Below are 16,755 nucleotides of genomic sequence, written 5' to 3'. Positions count from 1 at the left end.
AAGTCCCACCACCCCGTTCAGGTGGGCCAAAGCTGAAGCCCAAGGACTTCAGCCCCAGGCAGGAGGCCTGTAACCTGAACCCCGTCACCCCGGGCTGAAGCCCTCAGGCCCCAGCAAGTCTAATGCCTCAATTAAAATGGAGTCCTGACCCACTTTGGTGTCCCGACTCACAGTTTGAGAACCACTGCATAGGATATCATGATCAGCGACTTCCAGAAGCCAGTGCTCTTAGACACTGTGAGAATGTAAAGGAAAGTCAAAGGAGAGCAAGTGCATTTGAGCACCTGAAATGCAGGAATACTGTCAAGAGTTTAACTAAGCTCCTGACTACTCAAACCTATGGAACAGGTTCGTGATCAGGATTTATTGATGACTCATGGGGATACATTTTAGACAGTAACTTTCCCCTTTTTATGCATAATGATCTTGTTTGTTGTGAAGGCTTTTTGTTTAACAGCAAAATATCCCCACTACTACTGCTGCTAATAATGTCATTATTTTCCTTGCTCATGTTGCTTCATGCAGAAGATAACCTATCAGAAGAGCCATACACACAAAGTTGGTGAATTCCTTGTCTGAATAGAGATTATTGATAAGAATGTTACTACAGAATTATTTTGCTATAAATTGCGAAGCTCGGGATTGGATTGTGTCATGTTTCAGACATGTAACATGTTCTTATGGATTCTATGTGACATCCTCTGTAACCTTAATTTAGCTGCCTTGTTCCAATGGGTTTTACACATGCCCACCTCTGTTGGATCTTCATCTCAGGAGTCACAGCAACATGAAGAGTTCTGTATACCCTCTGTGGTTCTTTACAAATGGATTGTGATGCTGTGAGTTGTAGTAGGTCTAATATAAAACAATAACTATTGTTAGAAAGTTGGTCTTTTATTGGACCAACTTCTGTTGATGAGAGAGACAAGCTTTCAAGCTACATAGAGCTCTTCTTCAGGTCTCAGTACCTTCCTCAGGCTTGAAGAAGAGCTCTGTGTAAACTCAAAATCGTGTCTCTCTCACCAACAGAAGTTGGTCTAAAAAAAGATATTCCCTCACCCACCGTGTCTCTCTAGTATCCTGGGACTGACTACAGCAACACGGCATACAATAATTGTCATTTAATAGTTACATTACAGTATAGCCCACAGACCCCAATGGGAATCAGGGCCCGTTGAGCTAGGAGCATATTCTGAACACAACAAAGAGCTGCAGAAGTTTAGAGTTGTGTTCTAGCTAGCATGCCTAGAGGTGGAAACCTGATCTGGGACATGATACGCTGCACACCTTGCTTTTGTTGTGTTGTAACATACCATTGCCCAGAGGTACCCTGAGTTGTGAGGGCCAATCCCCTGAGTGTTGAGAGGAAGAGAAAGCAGCAGGAGGAACTGTGCATACACTATGGGTGGACTTCTCTAATGGCAGCTTTTCCCTGGTGATTTTGCTTCAGACTATAGTAATGCTGTTTTTGTTGAACCCTAACTTTCAGTATCAGGTTTAGTGCATTAGACTTCCTCCAGCACAGCTGGTAAAAGCAAGCTTGGATTTCGACCCAGACCATTGAGCTAATCCAATAATTAACACGATGTTCATCCACATGTTGAACTGACATGGGTCAGATGAGTCTCTCAGGCTTTAACCCTTAGAGTGCTGAGGACAGCTGTATTCTCAGCTCAGTATTTTAAATGCGGGGGGTGGGGGTGTGTGTGTGGCTGGAACCAGACTCTCCTTTCCCTTCCCCTTATCAGTTCTTCCCTTTTGCACCAGAGGAGAATCTTCACAACTCCCTAATGCCCACCTTGTCCCCATTCCTCCTGATCATAGCTTAAAATGGGTGGACTGCATCAGTTGACTACCCGTTTCTCTGAACAGTCCTCCTGATGTGAACCACGTCAACCCTGCTGGTTCCAGCTGGAGGGAGTAATCTGTAACTAGCAGCAGAAAGAGATGGGTCTTGTCAGGAAGGCAGACCACGGGAGCAAGGGGGTTTGAACAACAACTTAGGGTCAGGCAGCAGCACATTTGGAAAGACCCAGTCCCAAGCTGTTGTGCTTCCCAGTGGCCAGAAACCCTCATTCATCTCTGTCCCAGAGTCCCCGTCAGCGGCTCCACAAACTGGCTGATCCCCACTGTATTGTATGTTACACTCAGATCAGGCCGCTGTTTTAAACTGGAGCATTTTATCAAAAGTTTTGTCAGAATCAAACAAAAGCCCCACTTCTGGAGCGTCTCCTAAAAGCACTAGACTCTATTTTGACTTTACCCTGCTCCCGTGAGCTGTGGCCCGTTCCAAACCTTAAAAGTACAGGCCATAGGAAAATATAGCAATGGCATTCCATCCAGTTCTTTGCCCAAAAAACAGTCCACATTTCTGGTACCATATATATCTTAATATATGAGTGCTACATATATCCCTGGGGCCAAACCCGTCTCTGGTTTAAGACAATGGCTACTCTAAAAGTGAATCTGGCTATTTGGAATTAACCACGTGTCCTAAGGCTTAAGCTTTGTTGTACGGTGAGTTGGAAAATAGCCTTGTGCTACGATATCTGTTAGAATTCTCCCCCCCTACTAATCCATAGCCCCAAATTCCCCCATGCTTCCCTAATCCTCGTTCCTTACTTGACTACCGTGTGCTCTGTGTGGGCGCGTGGACCATGCAAACGACAGTCTCCCTCCTTGCCAAGGCAAGTGAAACAAACAGCACAGGAATAGAAATGTAGGCAAACGAACAAAAAGAGCAATAATGTGATTGAGCATCTAGATTAAACCAAGAGCAAAACTGTAATTGCCAGCAAGGTAAATATATTCATTCTCAATAAAACACATATTTTTAACTGTGCCATTATTTCAAGTTGCTGATCAAGGCAAATAACATACCCTCTTACGTAGTCAAAGGATACACGCTGATCTACACTTAGCTGAATCTTGCTCTGAACAGAGCATAATTGGTGGTTATGTCTTCTGTATTAATAGGCGATGTGACATTTCGCTGAGCTTTCCTCTCATAGGTATAATTTCTCCTGGTGAGTGTCTTCATTGCTTTCCAGCCGGGTTGTTACATTGCTCTGTTGTTGTTTGATTTTGACTAAACTGTGAATGGCCAAACCTTTCCCCCGCAATGAGGGAAACTGGTCTCCCTGCCTTTCTGCCTCTATAATTATATGTTGCTTTAAGGGAGGTCTCATTTTGAAAGGCACAAAGTACATGAGGGAAGGACAGGCTCCTTTCGCACCACTGGTAGCAGCCACAAATTAGCCTACCCTATCATCTGTATGGATATAGAACATCTCCTATATATTTATAATTGCAAGGCAAGCTTCTACTTATTCCCCACCCACGCCCTGAGCCGGGCTTGGGGAGGAGTGGCGCTGTAGCACTTCAATGGAGGCTTCCTGAGTCATTTTGTCTGCAGAGGAGTGGGTTCCTAGGCAACGTGCTCAGCAGCCTTTAAAGCTCTCAGATCCACCTCTCTGCAGAAGACCAGCACAAGGTCTGTGCAACCCTAAAGCCTTATCTGAGGGTTTAAGTGAGACTTAAGTGGGGCACTGGGTTTGTGCTGGCCCAAAGCGCAGTGGTGAATTTCACCTATAGGCGATATCTGTACTGCAGCTGGGTGGGGGTAATTCCCAGATTGGGTAGGTATACACATAGACTCTTAGGCTTGGTCCACACTGGGGCGGGGGATCGATCTAGGAAACGCAACTTCAGCTACGAGAATAGCGTAGCTGAAGTCGACGTTTCCTAGATCGAATTAAGTTTACTTACTGTGGGTCCACGCGGCGCAGGCAAGCTCCGCCGTTGACAGCGCTTCCTCCTCTCGGCCAGCAGGAGTTCTGCAGTCAACGGGGGAGCGCTTCTGGGATCGATCTCTACCCGCCGAATCAGGCGGGTAGTGTAGACCAAGCCTAAGTCTTTAAGACCAGAAGGCACCATCATGATCATCTAGTCTGACTTCCTGCACATTGCAGGCCACGGAACCTTGCCTACTCATCTTGTAATAGACCCCTAACCTCTGGCTGAGTTACTTACTCCTCGGGGAATTCTGTGCCAAAAAATTAAAAATTCTGCACAAAAAAACAAAAATTTTGCACACAATATTTTAAAATTCTGCATATTTTCTTTGTCAAAATAACACAATGTAACCATGCCCATTTCAATTATTTTGGTAATTTATTTCAAAATATCTGTCAGCAAGTATGTTTGTAACAATACAGACAACAACAAAAAAAGATTCAGGAAATGTTTTTGACAAATAGATTCCTTAATAGGCAAATTAATACAGAACTTTGAGTAATAACACTGCTCTACAGCCAAAATGCTTCTGAAATAAATGTAGTCAAACTTTACTAATTCTGGGTCACTGAGAATGAAAATGATGCTTAAAATTGTTGATTGGCTCTAGTTTTCAAGATATGCTATTGGGTCAGTATATACGACCCTTGACTTGGGAATGGCGGAGGATAAGTGAGTTATAAAGGGAAGGGATCTCAATTTAAACCAGAAATGACTAAAATACATCTTTGACTGGATCTAAGAATAAATCTATGACTGGGTTTGGACAGTACTTGCTTTTTAGGCAAAACAATGAATGATGCAATCTGAAGCTGGTATTGCGTCATACATGACATGCATTGCATCATGTTATTCCTAGAAGTCATGGATGATGCAATCATAACGAAGCTTACATCACTCTGCTGAACAAATTGCCCTATATCAGCTCTAGAAATCATACAGTGTCGTGCTCTCTTATTTGTCAGTGTTTGATTTTGCAAAGGGACACATTTCTGTTTAGCCAAAGTGAGCAGAGATGCCTCATAGTTGTGTGAACAGGGCAGATAACTTCTGCTATGTTTGTGGTGAAGTGACTTTTGCATCACAAAAGCGCAGTATAACCACTATGGTTAAGAAAGCCTATCACCTTTATTTTGGCTGCAAAATTGGAGATCAGGATAAGAGGTGGGCCCCACACATATACTGCAACACTTGTGCAACAAATCTTCGCCAGTGGTTGAACAGGAAAAGGAAATCTATGCCTTTTGCAGTGCCAATGATTTGGAGAGAGCCAACAGATCATACCAGCAATTGTTACTTCTGCATGGTGCCTCCAGTTGGGAAAGGTGTGTCAAAGAAGAAAAAGTGGACTGTGCATTATTCAAACATTCCATCAGCTATATGCCCAGTACCCCATGGAGAAGGACTGCCGGTTTCTGATGCACCAGAATCATTCTCACTTGAGTCAGACGAGGAAGAGGAAGATGAAACTTCTGGTCCTGAACCATCAATGTCACAGGACCCACATTTTCTTCCATCCTCCTCCTCTGAACTACACCTCATAACACAAGGTGAACTGAATGACCTTGTCAGGGATTTGGAACTACCCAAGAGTAAGGCAGAGCTGTTGGGCTCCAGACTACAGCAGTGAAATCTCCTGGCAGGTGATGTTAGGGTTTCCATGTTCCGTGACTGTCAAAAGGATCTTGTCCCATTCTTCTTCATGGAAGGTGATCTTGTAGCCTGCAACAACATCGATGGTGTGATGGCAGCCCTCAACATCGTTCACGATCCAGATGAGCGGAGACTGTTCATTGATTCATCGAAGACGAGTCTTAAAGCTGTTTTACTGCATAATGGCAATGTTTTGCCATCAATTCCAGTTGGTCATGCAGTCCATATGAAGGAAACCTATGACAACATGAAACAACTTTTGAGGTGCATAAACTATGACCAACATCAGTGGCAGCTTTGTGGCGATTTGAAGGTTGTTGCTCTCTTGCTTGGTCTGCAGACTGGATACACAAAGTACTGCTGTTTTCTCTGTGAATGGGATAGTCGTGCAAGAGATTCCCACTACATCAAGAAAGATTGGACACTCCGACAGTCATTGGAGCCTGGGAGGAAAAGTGTTCAGCATCCACCACTTGTTGAATCAAGGAAGATTTTGTTACCACCCTTACACATCAAGCTGGGTCTGAAGAAGAACTTTGTCAAGGCCATTGACAAAACACAAGCAGCTTTTTTCCCTTTGCTTGAGATGCAGGCTTCAGGTAGTTTTTGCAACTTTAACTTAAAGTAATTCCAACTCTCCTCCACATTCAGTTTCTTGAGTTCTTCAGTCTAGTCCACTTCCCTAACTAATTCCCTTATTTTTTTTTAAGTTTGCCCCTTTGAAATCAACGACCCTAGTTGCAGACCTGTTTTTGTTTATTGTTCTATTTAGTTTAAACTGAATTAACTCACTATCACTTGAACCAAGGTTGTCCCATACAACCAGTTCTATGAGGTCCTGACTACTCACCAATACCAAATCTAAAACGGCATCCCCTCTTGTTGGTTTGGTGAAGAAATCTGTCAGCTACCACAACCAGGGAAATCTGGGCCCTACCATTATTAGTACTACTTGTCCTCCAATCTATATCTGGGAAATTAAACTCTGCCATAATCACACAATTCCCAGTAATGTTTATTTCATTAAAAACAGGCTAGCTTTGATTGAGCTAGTGTGTCAAAAATAGCAGTGTGGCTATGGCGACACAGGTAGTGGCTTGGGCTAGCCACCAAAGTGGACCTAGTATCTCAGATGGGATTGCATTCCGGAAGCTAGACTCACCCATAATGCTCTAGCCCAATTAACACATAACTGGCCAGATGGATGGTGAAGACAGGGGAATATCCAAATTACATCAAGAGCCGGACCAAAGGTGTTAAGTCCACATTTTTTAATGCGGGATAATATTCATAGGAAATTGAGGTTGAGCAGTTTGTTTGGCTAAAGTATCCCTATTGTGTATAATCCTGTACACTTCCCTAGCATCTGGCTACATGCCGTACTTATCTCAGCACTCCTTGACTGTAAATTGGCAGATCCATTGTGGAGACAGGCATACGATGTGACACGTAATTTAAAGCTTTCATTGCTGTGCTGGGCTGTGCAATTTGTTTGATCCATTTGGAACCAGACTTATTGCATCCACATTCACTGTACTTCATTATTGCTGAAAATGAAAATCACACTGCTGTAATTTTACATTGTCTGGCAAGGAAGAGCCAGCCTGGGAGCCATTGTTAAGCACTAATCCCGTCTTTCTGCATTAATATTTTGTTACTGGGGTTTTTTTTATAAGCACCTTCTATACTTGCTTCCTTTCTGCCAGATGGCGAAATGAACATTGCTATTTGGACTACAATAGTTGATTCTCTTTGTGATGTGGCTGCTGCAGGTTAAAACTCCAGGTGTTCAGAAGCAATCGGCCTGGCCAATGGCTGGTTGAATATGATATTATGGAATATTGGAAGTGCAGGGAACAATGAGAGGAAAAAACATAAGACACATATTTGAATGGCTAGCATAACATATTTGTCTGGTGTGGGACATCTGGCTGCATTAACGCCTTCTGTCATAGCAGGGCCTGCTAATCACTTTGTCAGTTCCTTCCTTCATTTTTGGTCATTTGACAGTATTTATTTTTATTAAGAGAAAAATAAGCAAAGATCCTGATTCTGCCCTCAGACTCTCCGACCTCAATTAATAGAGTAGGTGAAAAAGCTGAAAAATGTCTCTTTTTTTCATGTTCCCCCACTATTAAAATTCAAAATATAGACAAATTTCCCTGAAAACTCTCATTCTGGCACATTTCCACCTGCTCTCCTGCCATTCAAGTCCTTGAGAACCACATGTGTCCCTCCCTGGACAGAATTTGACTCAAGCAAAGGAGATTATTACACCAGGAAACACCTGAATCTCTCTCTCAACTGTAAACTCTGCAACACAGTCACATGCACAAAGCATGGGATCATCATGGGATACATCCGTAAAAGAAATCACACCACTCAGCACATGACATTTATTTAATCACATTTTGGATGAGTTGTAAGAATAGAAAGAGAACTTCTATGCCCCCCCATTGCCATAGCATCTGTCCATCTCCCAGCTATTGATGGGTTTATATGCACAACAGTGCTGTGATGTAAAGATTATTTCCCTCATTTTACAGATGGGAAACCGAAGCACTTAATGTTTTAAGTGACTTGCCTGAGGTCACACAGGAAGTTTGTGGCAGGGCTGAGACAAGACTCCAAATGTCCTGAATGTAATCCAATCCCTCAGCTATCCTTTCTCCACACCCACCTCCCCTTTGGACCACACACCAGATTCCATTGTTTATCAGTGTGCCCCGAGACCTGGTACAGCTGGATTCCAAAATGAGTATATGGTGCACCCCTCACATGTGCACACTCCAGTTCCTGCATCCGGCTTCCCTTCCATGGTGGAGCTTCCTGGGTTCCTCTGCAGAGGGCCCTCTGGGCCTGCAGAGGGATCGGCCAGATCTGCCTCTTGGGGACCAGGCCAACCTTGACTGGAAACACCTTATGTGTCTCTGGAGTATCCAGATGTTTCCATAGATCTCCACATAGGGGAATCTAGGGGTCTCATTGGATGCCATTGCATGATACTAGTTTGTGGTGTCTGTTGCTTCCTCCCAGAAGCAAAACTTTTTCATTAACAGGAGCATAGACATTAAAAAACAGTAAATTGCTTTTCTGGGTCATCGAGTTTGGCAATTCTAGAATTGTTACCAGTTCTAGAATTCCAGTTCTAGAATTGTTACCAGTTTAGTGCTGTCTCCTTTCTTATTAAGTATAGGGACTAGCACTGGAACTAGTAAGCTCTCTAATACTGGAGTGAACTTTTTATGTGCACACCATGTACTAGCAAAGGAAAGGGTGAATTCAGCTTTCCTAGGATACCTGGAACTGACTATATAGGGAAAAAAATCCAGATGTGGACTTGTGTGTTTTACTTTTATAGGTCTATATCCATAACTGGATGAGCACATCTGTCTCTGTGTGTGTGCATGTGTTTGTGTGAGCAACACAGATGTGCAGAGAGTATCAATTCTGCTGGTGAAATGTATAAACTTCAGCTTAGTTTTCTCGCAGCAACATTCCCTTCCCCTACTCACTCACCTGCATGTTCGCCAAAATTGAGAACAAGCATTTTAAAGGCAGCAGTCAGGGAAACCCAGCGGGGGCAGTTTAGACAACTTTGTGACAGTTACACACGTCTGACGAGGAAAGACCAGTAAAATTATATTAAACATGTGAGTCTATTGTTAAACAATTTGTTTTATTTTAACAGGCAGTCATGCTAGAGGGCTCTTTTGGTTTATGAAGCTGGTGAGGTGTTTGGTACCAAGAAAATAAGAGTATATTTTACTTTTCTATAGTACCTTTCATCTCAGAGGCTCTTAAAGTTCTTTACAAATTACAGAGCTGCAGAGGTGCTGAAATGCAACCGCCTCTAAGATGAGAGAGCAGACAGCTGGCACACAACTCTATGCAATACAGTGGGAAGAGGCGAAATTTTGGCTTAGAACCTACTGTATCAATAAAATGTGTTTGTGTAAACAGATCTTAGCCTTTCACGGGTCAGCTTTCTATTTAACTGTGAAAACAACGAGGAGTCTGGTGACACCTTAAAGACTAACCGATTTATTTGGGCATAAGCTTTCGTGGGTGAAAAACCCACTTCTTCAGATGCATGGAGTGAAAATTGCAGATACAGGAATAATATATATTGGCACATGAAGAGAAGGGAGTTACCTTACAAGTGGAGAACCAATGTTGACAGGGCCAATTCAGTCAGAGTGGATGTGGCCCACTCCCAGTAATTGAGGAGGAGGTGTCAATACCAAGAGAGGGAAAATTGCTTTTGTAATGAGCCAGCCACTCCCAGTCCCTATTCAAGCCCAAATTGATGGTGCTAAGTTTGCAAATGAATTGTAGTTCTGCAGTTTCTCTTTGAAGTCTGTTTTTGAAGGGTTTTTTTCTTGAAGGATGGCTACTTTTAAATCTGTTATTGAGTGTCCCAGGAAATTGAAGTGTTCTCCTATTGGCTTTTGTATGTTACCATTCCTGATGTCTGATTTGTGTCCATTTATCCTTTTACATAGAGACTGTCCGGTTTGGCCAATGTACATGGCATTGCTGGCCCATGATGGCATATACCACATTAGTAGATGTGCAGGTGAATGAGCCCCTGATGGTGTGGCTGGTGTGTTGGGTCCTATGATGATGTCGCTAGAGTAGATATGGGGACAAAGAAGGCAACGGGGTTTGTTATAGGGATTGGTTCCTGGGTTAGTGTTTCTGTGGTGTGGTGTGTAGTTGTTGGTGAGTATTTGCTTCAGGTTGGGGGGCTGTCTGTAAGCGAGGATTGGCCTGTCTCCCAAGGCCTGTGAGAGTGGGGGATCATTTTCCAGGATAGGTTGTAGAAATATTGAAAATTGTTGAAAATAACGGAATTGTTATTGAAAATTGTTGAAAATCACAAAACACCACTGGCCATCACATACAGCCCTCCAGCTAAAACCTCTCCAGTGCATCATCAACGATCACTGGTTGAGCATGAGCATAAACCAGTCTTTCCTATCTTCACGTTATGGGCCTGAATTTTAATTCAAGGGAATTTAATCTGTTTACAGACAGACCTCAACCATAGCACCGGCTTTCTAGTACTCCAGCTCTGTTGTGACGCTGTCCTGTTTTCCAGAGTAGATCTCAATTTGGCAGTGCAATATTAGCACAATTTAGAATTTTACAGACTCAGGGGAGTCATTGGGAGTTGTGTGCAGAAACCCTGGGCAGAATCTGGCCTGTGAATTCTAACTGTTCCGTGTGGTTAACATTTGCACTTTGCTGGTCCATGAGTGTTTCAAAGAGAAATTCTGGACTAAGTGAGAAGCAGTCTCTGCTGCTGGTTTGTAATGTCTGATTTTCTCTTGACTGCACAGGGCAAGAAGGGTGAAGTCGGTCTCCTGGGACTCGATGGCTTGCCTGGACCTCGGGTGAGTGACGTTTATGCCTTCTTCCTTAGAAACACGATAGCAATAAAACCAGACGTGATAGAGTTTTGGTAAAAAGGGACACCCCTGTCTGAATAACATTTGTTCTAAGAAGCCCTCAGGCAGACAGCAGTGCTGCATGCAATGAGTGGCACTGCTTCTCCTTTTCTTTACACCAGTTTTACAGTGGTTTAACTCCAGAGCATGAATGGAGTTATTCCTCTTTTACACCAGTCTAAGTAAGGAGAGCCAGGCCCAGTGTTTCGCATTCACTTTAATCATTCTTAACAGTCTCTCACGAGGTACCTGAACTGGGTATCTACCAGGGCATTCTCTGGACATCACTTTGACATCACTATTCCCAGGGTGAGATCCTCTCGGTTTACAGTACTTAGGGCAACATCTCTGTTAATTGCTGACTGTGTGAATTGATCATTGCAGAAAGACACCCTGTCAGTGCAGCAGGGGAAGGGGCTGTTTAAACCTTGCTTTGTTATTGGTCAGGTGGCACATCCCATGGAGGGGGGAGGGATAGCTCAGTGGCTTGAGCATTGGCCTGCTAAACCCAGAGTTATGAGTTCAATTCTTGAGGGGGCCACTTAGGGAACTGGGGCAAAAATCAGTACTTGGTCCTGTTAGTGAAGGCAGGGGCCTGGACTCAATGACCTTTCAGGATCCCTTCCAGTTCTAGGAGATAGGTATATGGAGGCCTTTGGGATTCATTTTTCCTTTAGGGGAGGAGGATGGATAAAGAACTTTCTTTAATAGGATGTGTTTGCGGTTCAGTGTTCTCCAGAGCAAGGGAGATTCCCACTCTTGGGTCTGTACTCACATAGCCCATTGTTCTAAGGCCACTGGGCCAGCCTCTGACCACTGCAGGGGTCAGTGGGGTTGCATGAGCAGTACATTAAGGCAGAATTTGGCCCGTTGGCTCGAACATGGGGTGTCATATGCCCTGCAGGGGGACCACATTGACGCTTGGTGCCTCCAACTCTCATTTCCTTTCCAGAGGCTTTTGTAAGCAATGCAAGATGATCTAAAGGGGCGGTGATTCACAACCGACCCCGTCTTGCAACAGAAAAATTCTTTGGGAATTTGTCACAGGATGAGTGGCTCCTTTAAGGGGAGATGGGGCCAACTCTACCTAGGCCCTAATTAATTAGCTGCTTCCCAGCTTGAGGAGATGGGACTAAGGGAGTCAGCTGACTCGTTAAAGGACACCTAGGCCTTAGACAAGTGCTGAGAGAGATCAGTCTGCGGGAGGAACCGGAGGGGCCACCTCCTTTGGGAGGTCCTGAACCAGGCTCTACAGGAGAAGAGTACTCCAGGGAAACCAGCCTAGGTGCTGAGTGCTCAATACAGAGCAGACTGGGACAGAAAAGGTCTCACCTGAGCTGTATATGAGCTTTAGTGATGAATTTCATTTGGGGACTTTGAGGATTGTTTTGAATTATTGATGTTATTAAACCAGTCCTGGCAGGGGTATTAGCAGCAAGAAAGCCTGTGTGGAGTTTATTAAAGAGTCCTGAAGAGGAGGAAGACTGAGGCAGGGTACTGCAGAGCTCCTGCTGGCCATGAGGGAGCTCTCAGGAGGTGACTGCCCTGTTACAGAATCTCTTCTCTTCTCGCCATAAGGAAAGGGAAGATGGTCACAAACCCTCTCGACCCCTTTGTGACCACACTCCCCAATTGAGTACCCAGGAGAGAATATAACAACACATTAATCCCCTTTTTAAGAATACATTATCAGTCCTAAGATTGGGGAATTCAGCTCTACAATCAGTTAAACTTTCAGACAAAGAAGAGCCTAAATTCTACAGTGATGGGTAATATATACGGTGAATAAGACACAGTTAGCTGTTGGTTGTTTTTGCTTTGCTGATACTTATTATTTCCCCTGGCAAGTAATGCTCTTGTTACTAGGAAACATCAGCTAGAAATCAAGTATCAGAGGGGTAGCCGTGTTAGTCTGAATCTGTAAAAAGCAACAGAGGGTCCTGTGGCACCTTTAAGACTAACAGAAGTATTGGGACTTTCGTGGGTAAGAACCTCACTTCTTCAGATGCTAGAAATGGATTCTATAGCAAATGTTCTGTATTAAGGTGTTAAGATGACTGTGAAAGCCATCAGAGACAAAAGCCAACGGTTTGCTATGTTGGTTCAGGTGAAGCCCATTACATCCAATTTAGAATGCTGCAATGTCTGTGCTTTTCGGGACTCAGTTCATTCTGCGGCATCTGGTTTAGCAGTTGTTCAGCAGCTGCCTGGAATGGGAATGTATTAACGTGTTTTCAACTACATTTTAAAGATTCCTTTGTAATGCTGGATGACATTAAAACTTCCCGGTGAGTGTTATGGACATTATGAACAACCCAATTTAAAAAAAAAAATACAGTTCCGGATAGCTGTCTCTGAATTAATCAATAATTAACGATTACACAATGAACATAATTCTACCTTAACTGAAGCTCTGCAGGGTTTTTTATATACTTTCATGGCACTATTTCAGTATTCATGATGAAAAAGGTTGCTGATTTAGCATTACACAGCTCTTCCCTTCGCACTAGCAAAACAAAGCTTGCAAATTTTATGTTAATCAGAAAGAGAGAAAACTCCAGTACCATCAAGGGATTTTTAAATTGACTGACCATTTGCTGTTCCTCCATTTATATTAACTTTAAGAATAAAGACAATTATGCATCTTCTTGTAACAGCACCCTGAGCTGTGCATGTGAATGTAGACTTCCAGATACATTGGATAAAAAGAGCTTCAGATTTGGTCATAATGAAAGCACCTTCCACCTTATAGCACTTTTTAATGTCAGGTTTTTAAGGGTGTTTTTTTTTTTTTGTAATCATTGCTGCTTTATTGTCTTTTAAATAAACCAGCGCATGGATTCAGGGAATACTCAAGAGGAAAAGAGAATGTCTCAGACGAGGTCCTTAAAGAACAGTCACAGGTTCTGTCTTCTCCTGCTCAAAATTCTACTCCAGCTATGTCTACACTACCGTAGTAAGTCAACCTAAGCTATGCTACTCCAGCTATGTGAATTATGTAGCTGGAGTCGACGTAGCTTAGGTCGACTTACTGTGGTGTCTACATGGCGCTGGGTCGATGGGGGACACACTCCCGTCGACTTACTTTACTCTTCTCGTTTGGGGTGGAGTACTGGGGTTGACCAGAGAGCGATCTGCGGTCGATTTGGCAGGTCTTCACTAGACCCACTAAATCGAGCCCTGGTGCATCGGTTGCCGGAGCTTCAATCCGACTGTAGTGTAGACCCCATTGGAGTTGGGGTAGAGCACAGGACAGATGCAATGATGGGATCACAGCACATTTTCACACATGCTGCAGGGCGTTAGTGGGTTGAACCAAAGTGTGTGAATTTATCTAGGGCCACTGAATGAGAATGATTTGTGTCTAGGAGGAGACGGGTGCACTGAGTGAAAGTTAAGTTCACTTGGGGCAGCAGAATACCTCACAGCAGTTCTTGTCCTCCCTGCCCATCTCTGATGGCTGTCCAGGAGGAAAGGAAAGATCCTGTGACATGTTGAGAAAAGACTATGGTATGACACCAATGCCTGTGATAACATCCCCTCCCTCCACAAAACACATGCCACTTTTCAGCTTGTGTGAAGAACTGGTTGAAAAATAGGACAGACTTTTTGTGACAACAATGCCCCTCTTTTTTCATGAACATTTAAACCAAAAAACTTGTTACAACTGAGAATGTGGAATTTTTTTCAGCCAGACCGGTTGTGTGTGAGCTGCTATTGAGTGCATGTCTTTTACATCTGCCTTATCTTTTTAAGCAAAATTAATATTTGTATTTCGCAAGCACTAGCAATGGTATAAGAGCTTGTGTAGACTAGCACAGACTATCAGTAGGAGAAGAGCTAATGTAGATAGGCTGAGGCAGTTTTTCTCCCTGCTCAGAGTAGATTTGTTTGGCACAGTGATAAAAACACCTGAACCCATTTACACTAGTAGTTTCACACTGACGCAAGCAGCAGCATTACCGACAGTTGCTGGAATCTGGAATCTCGTGTAGACTCCCACATAGGTCCAGAGCACTTCTAATTTCTGATTACCTTTTTAAAGAGACCTTGAGTATAAACCCTAGAATGTGCTGAGTTCTTAACGGCCTGTTTACAAGGTAAGACTTTAGTAAGGGGTCGTGTAAAATCAGAGATGTGCCTGAACTGCAAAACTTAGATCTGAATCCAAACTCTCCCAAAGGTGCTTGAAGTGGGGGGATTGGTGCAGGACCATCTCTGATAAGAATTGAAACAGGGAAAGGGAAAAAAAAATCTGGAGCCTGTTAGCTTACTAATAGCTTTGAAGCCAAAAAAAAACCTGATGAATGTTTTCTGTTGTTTTCATTTGTTGCACTGACTGAATAAAAACCATTAAAAACAAACAAAAAGGAGAAATTGAGCGTGTTCATCAATAAACATAAGAAATCCCAGGCTGTGCCTTATGCTAAGATACAAAATTAAGCAAACACTTCTTTTTTTTTCTGAAAAGAAGATATTCTCAGTGAGAAACTGCAATGTACAAAGCCTCTGCATTCTTATGGCCTCGGGAGATTATCAGTAATTTTTGTTCAGAAACGTTGGTGCTCCAGTTATCATGCCACTTGGCTTAATAACTAGAGACCTGGTCCATTATGAATGATGCAGCAAGCACTTAAAATGATTAAAAAGCCATGCAAGTTAAATGTACACGACTACTGGCCCTTAGGGCCTTGGTTTTCAGTGTTGCCAGCAGAGTCTCTTTCTATATCCTTTTACTCTTCTCTTGAGTAAATCCTTACAAAACAGGATTTGAGTGGAGAATACAATGTAGTGTTGTAATGTAGCATTCCTCAAAAATCTAGCATTGGAAATGTTAGTGTAAGGAGGTGTGGGCAGCAGGCGAGAGGAGAGGTGAAGAACAGGTGTGAGGACCCCAAATGGGTGGCTGTTGAGATGTCAGCTGGTTGTAGCAAGCATAGTAGAAAAGGGGAATTTTGAGGTACTGTATATACTCGATCATAAGCCGGTTTGTTTATAAGCCGACCCCCCCCCAGATGAATACGTAAAAATGGACATTTTTTATGACCCATTCATAAGCCGACCCTATAATTCAGGGGTCAGCAAACTTTGGCTCCCGGGCCATCAGGATAAGCCGCTGGCGGCCCGAGACAGTTTGTTTACCTCGAGCGTCCACAGGCACGGAGGTAGACCTAAGTAAACAAAGTCTCCCAGCCCGCTGGAGCTGCTCTGGCAGGCTGGGCGGCGCGGCGCGGGCCCAGCCTGCTCCGGCAGACCAGACCGGGCTGCATGGCTGCAGCCTGCTCCAGTGGGCGGGGCGGACGGCGCGACTGCAGCCTGCCAGCCCTGGAGCTGCAGCTGCTTCGGAAGCTGGGGGGAGAGCAGCGTGGCCAGAAATGGAGACATTCGGGCTCTGCCTCTTTCCTTCTGTCTCTGCTGGCTGTGCTGCCTCTCCTTGCCCCCTCTCTGGGGAGGGAGGGGCTGTGTCCCACCTCTCCCTCTCTATACCCGTTCATAAGCCGACCCCCTTCTCTGGTGCTTCCCTTTATTACTAAAATAATTCGGCTTATGAATGAGTATATACGGTACATTGTGAAAAGGACTGGGGATCTTGGCATGACAACAGTGAAGGCCTGACAGAGGAGAGGAGAGAACGGGAGACTGAGGCCAAGTCTATACTATGGATCTATATTGATATAACTACCTTGCTCAGGGTGTGAAAAATCCCCCAGGGGCACTGGAACAATTTGTATAATGGGGGCACTGAGAGTCATTGAACCAAACTGTCAACACTGTGTCTGATGGAAACCACTTCAAGCAAAGGAATGCGGCAGTTCCAGCACCTATGAAATCCGCACCCCTGAATGATGCAATT

General features: G+C 43.9%; 1 protein-coding gene across 3 annotated transcripts in view; it reads left to right on the top strand.

Annotated features, from left to right (window-relative positions):
* COL22A1 (collagen type XXII alpha 1 chain) overlaps nucleotides 1-16,755 on the top strand; it is a 311,922-nt gene that overhangs the window by 194,887 nt on the left and 100,280 nt on the right. For all 3 annotated transcript variants that reach the window (XM_065586243.1, XM_024102639.3, XM_024102638.3), the window contains one exon: nucleotides 10,794-10,847. In XM_065586243.1, coding sequence (XP_065442315.1) covers nucleotides 10,794-10,847 — 54 coding nt within the window. The remainder of the gene's footprint in view (nucleotides 1-10,793; nucleotides 10,848-16,755) is intronic.

This window comes from Chrysemys picta, chromosome 2, assembly GCF_011386835.1.
Source record: "Chrysemys picta bellii isolate R12L10 chromosome 2, ASM1138683v2, whole genome shotgun sequence".
In the NCBI taxonomy this organism is placed as follows: domain Eukaryota; kingdom Metazoa; phylum Chordata; order Testudines; family Emydidae; genus Chrysemys; species Chrysemys picta.
The sequence above is the reverse complement of the archived record's forward strand: the minus strand, read 5'-3'. Positions and strand labels throughout refer to the sequence as shown.